This window comes from Aotus nancymaae, unplaced genomic scaffold (genome assembly GCF_030222135.1).
Source record: "Aotus nancymaae isolate 86718 unplaced genomic scaffold, 86718_ANA_hifiasm-v0.15.2.pri h1tg000002l, whole genome shotgun sequence".
NCBI classification, from domain to species: domain Eukaryota; kingdom Metazoa; phylum Chordata; class Mammalia; order Primates; family Aotidae; genus Aotus; species Aotus nancymaae.
Genome location: NW_026988413.1, coordinates 22,164,674 through 22,177,464, shown reverse-complemented (window position 1 = coordinate 22,177,464; position 12,791 = coordinate 22,164,674). Strand labels below are relative to the sequence as shown.

At 38.1% G+C, this 12,791-nt stretch overlaps 1 protein-coding gene and 1 long non-coding RNA gene across 2 annotated transcripts in view; one reads left to right on the top strand and one right to left on the bottom strand.

Annotated features, from left to right (window-relative positions):
• LOC105726333 (uncharacterized) overlaps window positions 1-12,791 on the bottom strand; it is a 182,025-nt gene that overhangs the window by 94,142 nt on the left and 75,092 nt on the right. The window lies entirely within an intron of this gene.
• AGBL3 (AGBL carboxypeptidase 3) overlaps window positions 5,686-12,791 on the top strand; it is a 78,403-nt gene continuing 71,297 nt past the window's right edge. Inside the window, exons 1-3 of the mRNA XM_064373348.1 lie at window positions 5,686-5,808; window positions 7,028-7,088; window positions 10,075-10,260. Of these exons, the coding sequence (XP_064229418.1) occupies window positions 5,749-5,808; window positions 7,028-7,088; window positions 10,075-10,260 (307 nt within the window). The 5' untranslated portion in view covers window positions 5,686-5,748. The remainder of the gene's footprint in view (window positions 5,809-7,027; window positions 7,089-10,074; window positions 10,261-12,791) is intronic.

Sequence of the window (12,791 nt, the reverse complement as noted above, 5' to 3'; positions counted from 1 at the left end):
TAAAGATGAGAAAAACAATTCAAGAATTTAAGAGATAAGTAGCACAAAGCTCTAGCACATTAATGTCAAAGAACTATGTAGTGTATAGTTGTCAGCATTTAGAGGGAAGAGAGAATACTTCAGCCTGGGGTAATCAAAAAAGAAAAATATCTGCCTTAAAGTTTTTTGTACCCCTAGAAGTATAACCAGTACCTCTACACATAACAGAGCTTGGTAAGTGATAAGATGATTTCATGAGCAACTCAGTTTATAAACTTTGCTAAATGTGCTGCTGTCAATTTCTGTAAAGTTTCTAGAGTTCTGAGAGTTTAGTTTTGTGACATTTTATATTACTAAATTTATAATTCATGTATCAACTCAGCTCTGCATCTCAGCTCCATAAATAACACTGGTTTCTTACATCACTCCAATGCAGTTTGTTGTTGATGTTATTGTTGTTTGGAGACAGAGCCTTGCTCGGTCACCAGGCTGGAGTGCAGTGGCGAGATCTCAGCTCATCCCAACCTCCACCTCCCAGGTTCAAGCAATTCTCCTGCCTCAACCTTCTGAGTAGTTTGGACTACAGGTGTGCACCACCACACCCAGGTAAGTTTTATATTTTTAGTAGAGATGGGGTTTCACCATGTTGGCCAGGCTGACATCAAGTGATCTGCCTGCCTTGCCCTCTCAAAGTGCTGGGATTACAGGCATGAGCCACTGCGCCTAGGCTCTAATGCAGATTTAATAGCAGAGTTTTGCCATGACATGCCCTTGGTGGTGATGACTTTTACTATCTTGAATCAGGATTTCCAAAAAATGTCTCATTAAAATAGATTTTAGAAGGCCCAAGAGGTCATTTCTACCTGGATAAGGAAACTTCATTCAATCTTCTCTTACCAAATATACTAAAAATTATGCAAAAGTACCACAATCCTACAGAACACAAGATTAGTTTAACTAGTTTTCAACCTTACCAAGCACTCTTTCATTCTAACCTGCTTTTATTAAAATAAAATGCTATCTTGCAGAGGGACAGACTAATGGAATAGTTTATGTATCTATAAAGGGAAGTTTATTAAGTATTAACTCACATGATCACAAGGTCCCACAACAGGCCATCTGCAAGCTGAGGAGCAAGAAGATCAGTCTAAGTTCCAAAACTGAAGAACTTTGAGTCTGATGCTTGAGGGCAGGAAGCATCCAGTGCAGGAGAAAGATATAGGCTGGGAGGCTAGGCCAGTCTCTCTTTTCACATTTTTCTGCCCGCTTATATTCTCACCGTGCTGGCAGCTGATTAGATGGTGCCCACTCAGATTAAGGGTGGGTCTGCCTTTCCCAGCTCACTTCCTCAAATGCTAATCTCTTTTGACAACACCCTCACAGATACACCCAGGATCACTAGTTTGTATCCTTCAATCCAATCAAGTTGACACTCAGTATTAACCATCACACCTGCCAACATTAGTAACACAGGTGCTCTGAGTTTTCAAATTATGAAAATTAGTTGGCAAGTTCACTAGGATTTCTCAGTTACGGTCTCACAGACCACACTTTGAAAACCACTGCCCTATGCCATAAGGAGAATGGTGGCTCCAACCTGCTCCCTGACGTAACATGTAAGTGCTTAGAACTTACAATGTTATTTACCCAATCCTCACAACCCTGCAAGATGGGTACTACTGTATTGTCGCCCCTTGACAGGTAAATAAATTGAATCACAGAGAATGTAAAAACTTGCCCACAGTCACAAAGCTAACTGGCAGAATACTTCACCCTAGGCAGTTGGCTCCTGAACCCACGTGCTTAACTCTCTCACAAGAGATTATTCCTAAAAGTACTCCTGGCAGAGAGCCCCTTGTGAGGGGGCAGGTGGGAGCCACTGCTCTCTTCTTGAAGTCCACAGAGCAAGAACAGCACTTGAGACCAGCCATGTAGACCAAATACCCAATGCAAATCTCAAATATCAAAATGATACTGTTTTAGTAGCTCAAAAGTTACCAACTCTAGCCAACATGCCCTCAGCTGGAAAGAGAATTTCACCATTGCACAGTTAGGGCAGTTTTTTGGAGGAAAAAAGACAATTTTATGTTTTTTTTTTTTGTCACGAGATTTCACACTGAGTCTGGGAACCATTCTTTCTGAGATGATTTATCCTATCCATTATCTGTTGAGCAGGCAGGGGGCATTCTTTCTAATTCATTTCCAAATACTAAGGGCAATAATGACTTCACTCTAGCCTCCAAATACAGACAATTAATTCTACTAATGACAAATTAGAAAAGGCACCATCAAGTGAATGACCCTTGAGCTGAGTGTTGGTTAGCTGACTGGCTGAGACAGATCTCAAGATTTGAGCTTGGAAACAGTTTAAGCAGTTTGGCCCCGTACAAGGTCATCCTGGACCCAGACAGTATGAAGAAGGCCAAGATAGCTTCTAGCCTCTCCTGGGCTTCCCAGTCCCTACTATGGCTTCCTCAGTCAAATTACAAGACCTCTAGGGTCACAGGACCACTGAGTTCTATGATGTCATAAGCAACTGACTGCCCTGGTCACTTCATATTCTCATTTAAGACCCTCTCAATTGTCAACCTAAATAACAGAGGCTCTCTAGAAGAAAAGATGTTTATTTGGGAATAGAACATTGCAATATGCATGCCATAATTAAGTGTGCAGTCAGGGAGGTAAAGGAAGACAAAGGTTTTTAAAAGAAAGAACAGGAAGATTACATACTTGTTTTTTAAATGATTATCCTTAGCCTCAAAGATCAATAGCAAGAGTGATGCCAGTCTGAGGTTAGCCAGGCTGCTGCTGAGCAGATGTCCTTGTGGAAGTACTTTTTGTGTAAGGTTGTGATGGCCCTTGTGTAAGGTTATGGCTGTTATGGAGTCTTTTTCATTTTCAAGTATACAAGTGTGAGGACTATTCTTTCATAGCCTTTCCCAGCTCTGTTCAGAGTTTTCTTAACTTCCATGACTCTATTTTGATTCTGATCAAAATGATATAATTACACAAAATTATACTCCTAACACAACTTATCTTTGGTCATCCTGCTAAAACGAACTTTCTCCTGATTCCCACACAAGTAATTGTGCTTTTTGGCACAGTTGGCACTTACAGTTTTGGTTGTCTTTTCCTCTTTTCTTACTCTATTTTTTTATTATATTGCCTTATAGACTGCAGTCTTAGAGTAAACTCACCAAGGGAAAAAAAAACAAAGAAGGAAAATTTACCTTCCTAAAAGTCAGAAGCTGGCTAGAGAAAGAGCATGTCCAGGACAGGCACTGTGGCTCACGCTTATAATCCCAGCACTTTGGGAGGCCCAGGTGGGTGAATCACCTGAGGTTAGGAGTTCAAGACCAGCCTGACCAACATGGAGAAACCCCGTTTCTACTAAAAATACAAAATTGACTGGGCATGGTGGCACATGCCTGTAATCCCAGCTACTTGGGAGGCTGAGGCAGGAGAATCACTTGAACCTGGGAGATGGAGGTTGCTGTGAGCCAAGATCGCACCCATTGAACTCCAGCCTGAGCAACAAGAGCAAAACTCTATCTCAAAAAAAAAAAACAAAAAAAAAAACAAAACAAGAAGGAGCATGTCCAGTAACTTTCTTTGGTGACATCATAGGGGAGGGAAACAAAATTCAGACAAAGTCCTTGGTAGAAGTTTATTCTGGGCCTTACTTCCACATTAACTTAAAGACAAAGAATTTCATTTCCAGAATGTATTACTGTCTTGAGTAGGAGAGTAAGTTAAAAAGAAAGAGTTAAAAAAAAAAAAAAAAAGGAGATACTTAAGAAAACCATTTCAATTTTACTTGGGGAAGAAAAAAAAAAAATCCCTGTAAAATCTCTTACCTTAAAATGATACTGACTCCAGCTAAGTTTTGGCTAAACAGTACTGCCTAGTATACAGCTGACCCCTGAAAAACATGAGTTTGAACTATGTGGCTCCAAGTATACAGGGATTTTCTTTCACCTCTGCCACCCTTGAGACAGCAAGACCAACCCCTCCTCTTCCTTTTCTTCCTCTTCTTCCTCAGCCTACTCAATATGAAGACAAGGATGAATACCATTATGACTGATTTACATTTAACGAATAGTGAATATACTTTCTCTTCCTTAATACTTTCTTAATAACATTTCTTTCCTCTAATTTTATTGCAATCATACAGTATATAATAAATATAACATACAAAATATGTGCTAATCAACTGTTTATGTCATCAGTAAGGGTTCTGGTCAACTGTAGGCTCTCAGTAGTTAAGTTACTGGGGAGTCAAAAGTTATACACATTGTCCTGTATGTGCAGAGGACAGCTTTTCAAGCTGTAGGTGTTTACTATATTAAATGAGTACTCAAAAATAAATTCAATTGTATTTAATTAAATTAATTAATTTATTTTTTTTGAGATGGAGTCTTGCTCTGTCTCCCAGGTTGGAGTGCAATGGCACAATCTCAGCTCACTGCAACCTCCGCCTCCCAGGTTCAAGCGATTCTCCTGCCGCAGCCTCCCAAGTAGCTGGGACTACAGGCGCCTGCCACCACGCCCGGCTGAGAGGGTAAGGGCCCTCTCCTGAGGCTAGAGCATCCGCAGCAGGTCAGCACTTCATGTGCCCCGTGTGCGCCTGTAAGGAGTGAGGTTTAGGCCAGTCTGGTTTTCCAAATGTGGAGTTGTGATGCCCAGGCAAAAACTTAAGTCTCTTAGGACTGAGGGTGTCATCTATGAGACAGTCGGCTCCGTGGCATTGGCAGTGATTTGCCATAGAGCTTGGACTTTCTTCTATGTAGTCCACGCTCCAACACAGGCTTTCTTTAGAGAGGGGTGTAAAGCAATAGATTTGAAATTGTCAAGTACTTTGGTCCCTCAAGAACGATGGAAACTTGACAAGAAATTTCCATTATTCCCTTGTCTTAGTAACCACATGGGAAGATACTTGCATAGAAGGGTAATGGTCATCACCAATACAACCTTCTGGTAGCTATTGAGATTTCTAAGACTGAGAATAATATAAACGAATATTAGAACAGACAGTATCTACAGAAAAATATTAATCAAAATGTAAAGTCTTGTCATTTGAATTTTTGGTCAGTTGAAAATTAAGGAGAAAACTTAAAATTACATTGCTACATTTCACTAAGTGACTGTAATTTTTTAATTCATTATCTTTGAATGCCTCAGGATCATTCTGAACTTGCTCTGTAGTATTTAATTGTAAATATAATAGAATGTGAATGTTTGGCTGTATATTCTGGAAATTCCTTTTAATTAAATTATTTACTTGATTTGTCTTTTATTGTGGTTGTCTCTTATAATCATGGAAAATTCCTTTAAATCTTTGAAATTGAAGGTTTCATTAGTTGTATTCTAATTCGTTTTTAGAGAAGACTGTTGTGACTGGTAAAAAAAAAACAACCCACGTCTCTACTAAAAATATAAAAAAAAAAAAAAAAAAAAAAGCCGGGCGTGGTGGCAGGCGCCTGTAATCCCAGCTACTTGGGAGGCTGCAGCAGGAGAATCGCTTGAACCTGGGAGGCGGAGGTTGCAGTGAGCTGAGATTGTGCCATTGCACTCCAATCTGGGAGACAGAGCAAGACTCCATCTCAAAAAAAAAAATAAATTAATTTAATTAAATACAATTGAATTTATTTTTGATTACTCATTTAATATAGTAAACACCTACAGCTTGAAAAGCTGTCAAGTTCCTTAGAAATTGTTTTACAGCCTACCCATATATTACAAGAAATCTCACGTCAAACACTGGAAGAGATGTCAGAAGATTCAGAAAAAGACTATTCAGACGGAACAATCAGTGATGAAGATGAATCGGTATGTTTTTCTCAACTTTATTTTACTTGGAGATAAAATTTTTATCATTAAACCCCAATTAAAATATTATAAAATCAATTGGAGGTTTAAATTATTGTCATTGAAGTTGGGAAATAATTTGGCTGAAAAAGCTAAGCCAAACTGGGAACACTGTGCCCTGTTTAGAAAGAAAAACTATGTTTGTACTTTTTTTTGAGAAAATATTTTAGCTAAGATTCTTCTAGGTTTTATTAAAATTCATGTATGAAATTATTAGTAGGGTTTTATTTTTAGGATTGATGTCCACTTATTTTCTTACATGTGCTGATTCCATTGTGTTACACTGTAATATGTATCATAGAACCACCATGTTCTAACCTTATTTTGTATCACTGTAACAATTTTAATGTGGCTCTGATGTTATAAAGGAAGGGACTTGGAAGAAGAAAAAAGGGGAGAAATGTAGTATTTAAAATTCTTTAGTCTGTTTCTACTACATATTCTGAGAGATTTCCTTCAAATTTTATTAAAGTATAAATTATGTATGTAAATTAATGTCCCAAAATAAGCTCTTAAACCTTACTTTAGCTACTTAAAGGATTTATGGCTTTCGGTGGGTTTTTTTTTGTTGTTAATTTTATTTATTTATTTTGAGACAGAGTTTTGTTCTTGCCCAAGCTGGAGCGCAATGGCACAGTCTCGGTTCACTGCAACCTCTGCCTCCTGGGTTCAAACGATTCACTTGCCTCGGCCTCCTGAGTAGTTGGAATTACAGGCATGTGCCACCATACCCAGCTAATTTTTTTGCACTTTTAATAGAAATGGGGTCAAACTCCTGACCTCAGGTGATCTGCCTGCTTTAGCCTTTCAAAGTACTGGGATTACAGGCGCGAGCCACCACGCCCGGCCAATTTTATTCTTAATTTAAATTGTTTTCCCAGGTCTACCAATAATCTTTCAACTTTATTCCTTCCATAGATTCATTATTATGACAACACCCAGTGGAAGAGGAGGAATAAAAGATGCAAACTTTAAGTTCAGGGTATTTGAAGTGTTGGGTGCTTGAGCACTTCGAATATCCTGAATATTGGCTAAAGCCAATAATAATTCTTTAGTTTTCTCATTTACTAAAGGTTAAAGACATATCCCCAATCCCAAATACTAAAATAGATGTAAACAATTTCTGGATTTGAAAACTGTTGGATTTTAAAAGAGAAATATTTTTAAATTCTTATTTTAGGATGAGGATATGTTCATGAAATTTGTAAATGAAGATCTTCATCAATGTGCACTTTTATCAGGTTTGAACTTATTCATGTAGTTTTTTTTAGCATAAAACCTTGAGTGGATAAAAAATAAGATGAGGAAACTAAAAAGTCAGATTGAATAATATAGAGAATGATTCTAGTAGATTGTGAGAGACAAATGTATCCACTTGTAGAGTTCAAACTTTTCAGGTTTGTTTTAGGTAAACTTATTTTATATTAGAAAATAATAAGTGAAAGTGGTGATTCTCTTATATTTAACATAGGATTGTCATTTATTTAAATACATTTACTGTATGACTCAAGTTATAATGGACAGATTATGTTAGAAGTACATCTTCATTTAAATGAAGTATATTGTCTAAAGAGTCTCCTTAATAAAGTCATTCATTTGCAACTGAACATGTGTGTGGGCACCTTGATGTATACTTAATTTTTAAAAATTTATACTTAGAGTTGTACTTTCAAATGCTAAAATATCTCTACTAAATGTTTACATATGTATCACAAATACTCTGAAATTGAAGTTAAGGCCTTTATCTTTTTTTTTTCTTTTGTCTTTTACCACCTCCTAAAATAAATCTTCCTCTTTGAGATAACCACCATTCTGAGTTTGGTGTGTATCATCCTAGAACTTCTTCTTTGCATATACACATATCTATACCTATAGACATAGACATATTATAGTACTGTTTTATAGACTTTTCCCTGCTGCCCTTTTCTGTTTTTAAAATTTTGCCAAGCTATTGGAAGACAGGAGATAACTCGCTGCTTTAACTAGCATTTCTGGGATTGCTAGAGAAGTTGAGAATTACTTCCATAGGCTTATTATCTATTCATATTCATAGGTGGTATGAATTTCCCATTTATAGTAATCCCTTTATGTTTCTTCCTTTGTTTAGAATATTACTAAAAGCAAGATAAAACATTTAATCACCCCTAAATGTTCCTGTGTCTCTGCAGTAGATCCTCTCTTTCCAGGCTTCACCCCTGGCTCCAGGCAACCAGTGATTTGCTTTCCCTCCGCTATATTTGGCTTTTCTAGAATTTCACAAAACAGAATCATACATTTTGTGTTTTCTGTCTTCTTTCACATAGCATAATACTCTTGAGATTGATCCATATTGTTGCATATGTCGGTTGTTCCTTTTTATTGAGAGGTATTCTGTTATGTGGATAGACCGCAATTTCTCCATTTAGCCATCCATTCATGCACATTTAAATTGTTACCAGCTTGAGGCTGTAACAAATAAAGCTCCTGTGAACCTTTTTGTATAAGTCCTTGTGTGAACATATTTTTATTTCTCTTGGGTAAGTCCCTAGGAACAGTATTGTTGGGCTGTATGCTAAATATATATTGTCTGAGAAACTGCGAATCTGTTTTCTAAAGTGGCTCTATCCCTTTGCATTCCCAGCAATGGTTATTTCTTTGCCAAGAATCCTTACCTTTTAATTCAGTACAAGTGTGCTTTTCCTTTACCTCATGGAGTATAATTGTAATGACTCCTTTAAAGTTCTTGCCTGATAGTTTTAGTATCTGAGTTATCTTGATGTTGACATTTGTTGATTGCCTTTTGCCCTGAGAACTGGTCCTATTCCTGGTTTTCCATTATTCATGCTATGTTGTGTAGAGTCTGGGTCCTTCTGGACAAGGTCAATGTATTTCTTCTAGCAGGCAATCAATCCAGTTAGGTTTAGGCCATAAGTTCTGTCACCCCTTCTGTGGATAGTAATTCAGATCTCAGTTCTGATCTCCAAGCCCTTGCTATGCTTATTTGGTTCTCTCCTATGCCAGCGTAGTTCAGGGATTTTGAGACTTTATAGATGGTTCAAATCTCTATTTAGTTCTCTTAAGCTTTCCTTGTGTTGGTTTGGGACTATCTTGCACATGTGTAATTCAAGGGTTGAGCTGAGACGTGTGTGTGGGTGGGGTGGGTTAAGTTTCAGTTAAGTTTTCACAGTCTCTAAGAATGTGTCTGCTTATATAGCTCAGGAATTTGGCTGAGACTTGTGTAGGCTTATATACAGGATTAGGAGATACCTTTCTGTGGTTTACTTCTTCCCTTCAGATTCCCTGCACACTGTAAGGACCCCTTTTCCTGGTTCTTCTGTTGGATGAATGAGCTATAGAACAATCCTGATAAGTAGCTAGGGAAGATGATATTATTAGTTATTGACCTGTAGCAAGATTTATGTTCCGAGAGGCTGCCTTGCCCAAACAAAGTCATACAGTAACAAAGTGGTAAAAGGGAAGGAACCCAGTTATCTGATTCTAGTCCAGTTGCTGTATCTACTGTTGAACAAAAATAACCAAGAACTAAATCTCAGCAAAAAGCCACATTTCAGAGGTGAAAAAGCAAGAGGAGTCAGTGAGACAAATGGAAAACCAAATATGTAAAAGGGTGGTGGAAACCCAGGAAATGTATCATAAAAGAAGGGAAGTATGCTTAAGGAGGGGTGATCATCAATATCAAACTGATGCCGTATAGTATCACAACAAAGACCAGGCCACTTCACACGGTCTGCTTGGCATAGCCCCATACGAGTCTATGTGAATTGTGTTCCTGGCATTGTATCACACAGTAGGTCTAGAAGGAGAACGGAGAAAAAGTTGTGACTGAGTTCACTAGCAAAACTTGGGAATACAGTTCCAGAAAGTAGTGAGTTATAGTTCATCACTGTATTTAACTCATTAGACAAAAAATAGTGTGACTAAGTTTAAGAAGGGTCAGAGTAGATGATTTTTTAGAAAAGCTGCAAGAAACAAATGTTTTTAAAGTAGTAGTGAGATTTTAGAATAAATGAATAGTATAAAGGCCAACAACTATTTTTTAGCTATTGTGAAGATCAATCATCACAAAATTTCATTAGTACTTTTATAAAAAGTACCATGAATTATAAAACATTTATGACGATATCCACACATCAAATAGTGTTGAAAGGGGAAAAGGACCTATATAAAAATGTAGGAATTGGGGTTTTTCTTCTCCCACTCATGATTGTGTTTGAATCTTTTTCTCAGCCAACTCTTTTGGTGATCCCTTCTTCCCCCGGACTACACAGATACTATTAGAATATCAGCTAGGGAGATGGGTGCCACGTCTTCGTGAACCACGGAATTTATATGGTGTCTCTTCTTCTGGTCCACTGAGCCCAACACGGTGGCCATACCATTGTGAAGTCATCAATGAAAAAGTCCAGCATATTGGTATGTTTGTAGCAGTTTGGGAGATTCAGACATTAGCAAACTTACTTTGCCAACCTTGATTTTAATGAGGAGACTCACAATGTTAGAAAACAGTACATTCTGACAGAAATATAACATAAGCCACATATGTAATTATAAATTTGCTTGTAACCACATTTAAAGAGGTAAAAAGAAGAAAACGAAATTAACTTTAAAAATATATTTTGTTTAACCCAAATATATCCAAAATATTTCACATTCTTTCTGTATAAGAATGTGAAATATTTTTTGTCCAAAGTCTTCAGAAATCTGGTGTGCATTTATATTTACAGACATTTGAGTTGAAATCAGCCACATTCCAAGTGTTCAGTAGCCACATGGGCTTAAATGGAGGCACTTACAGCATTTGCTTGGCTCCTGAAGCTTTACTAATTCTAAACAATTCCAAAGGGCATGACGGTGTCCAAGGCAGTCAAACTCAGACACAGAGGGAAGTCACAGATGGAGGCTATGCCAGAATGTCTGTGAGCTGTATCCTGCTCTTTGTGGCTCCCTGTCTCTTTCTCCTTATTTCCTCCTTATATGTCTGTCTTCTCCTTAGTGTATCTTTATCTTCTTTTACCTCTTTCTGCCTTTTTCCTTTTTTCCATTTCTTTTCCTCTTTCATTTTCTCTTTCTGCTCCTTCGTCTTGTTCCTACTTCCTACTTTGTCCTTTAATGGATGTTTATGGAACTGAAGAGTGTATATTTTCATATATATAGATTTTAATGTCTCTGTATGTGTGTAGTTCCAAATTTATTCTTTGCTTTCCCAGGTAAAGCTTATAGCCTCATCTCTTCAATCCATGCACAGACATGACAAATATCCCACTGTCCACCATCTTTCACTGCCACGACTTTCCACCTTTTGTTGATTGAGGCACATAAACATATGTTATTGCCTGGTAGAGGTCTTACAGACATTCATTGGTGAATAACTACACATACATACTTTTTATAACTGTACACTTATTACAGTGCCTACTAGGAGTTCTTAAAAACTAAATTTTCTTCATATATTATCTGGCATATAGATAGATAGTTATGGGGAGAAAGGAGACGGAGTGGAGAAAGAAAGAACACATTTTTGTTCCTAGAGGACAAAGTTAATTTTCCTTAAGAATTCCAAAGTTACAGGGTTAAAAATATAATAAAGAATTAATGCTTAATAGTACTTAACAGCATCACGTACATACACAGATCTCTTCAAAACTGGGTATATATTTATCTTCTCCAGTATAGGACATCCCTTTCTCTCCTTTCAGTCCTTCTGCCATCATTCCCACCTCTCCTCTGCTACCACCCACTCCAGCCTCATTTTGCTACAGCACCAGGGCAGGGAATTAAAAAGTCAAGCAGAGAAAACACTGCCATGCTACTGAATTGGAACCTTCCCCCAAGCCTTTCTTTTTGTACTTTGATTCTGTTTCCCAGCCTCCTCATGACATATCTGTAGCAGAGGGAATGAATAAGGAGCAATAAAGAAAATCCCTACTGCTCCTACTGTGACTTCTCCCTAATTTCTCTCCAGTAGCAGTGATGAGAGAATGAGAGCAGAAGAGACCCAAAAGGAAGAGGAAAGCATCACCCATCCTGCCACTGCTTCTTAGTGTCACTTCCAGCCCCATGTGCTCGTTCCACTCAGCTTACTTCCACCTCATCTAACTAGAAAACCCTTCTGTCACATCCTTGCCACACCCTTCTGTTCCTTACATTTCCTAGCCCTCACTTTCAGCCTTCATTTTGCCCTCCGTCATAGGAGTCACCGTCAGAAGTTCAGAGTGGGGAGAGTTTCTACTCTCCTCGTTTGCTTGGTAATCCCCCACTGTTACTCTTGAGGTTCTTTCAGATGAGGGCAGCTGCGTTTCTGTCCTCTTCTATTGAAATTATAAATATATTTTTAACCAAAATACTGTTTTAAGAGTGGCTAGAGTTTATGGTGCCATCTTTCAGATATCTCATATAATAAATAGGCTTTGCGTTCTGTGAACCGAGCCTCCATTCTGGTGAAGGTGCAGTCACCACACAGTACAGGTGCAGATGCAGCCTCCCTAAGCATACGTTTCCCAAGATCCCCAGAGTCATGACGTCACACAGCTATTGGTGACACTATCTGTGCAAGGTAGAGTCAGACTGAATAAAAGCTTCATTTGGGGCTATCCCACTGCTCTTTTATTTTCCGTCTGTGTCCCTGAAGTTTTTGCAAATTCCACTGGTCCTTAAGCCAGCTGGAACACCCACTGCAATACATCCCTGTGTAGGAGAATCAGAATCTTCTCCCACGTGTCCTTGATGGCTTTTTCCACTTTGCTTGCTAGCATTTCAGAAAGCTTACTTCCCATTGTTTTACATATTGTCGTAGACCTTGCTTTTGTCACCTGACTATTGCAAAGATTTTACAAATTTAGATATTTGAAAGGACTTGTAAGACTCCACAGAGCATTCTTATGTGTGGCTTTCATTTAAAGGCAGAAGATATGGTGCAGCGAGAGAAAGATACTGTGGTAAACATG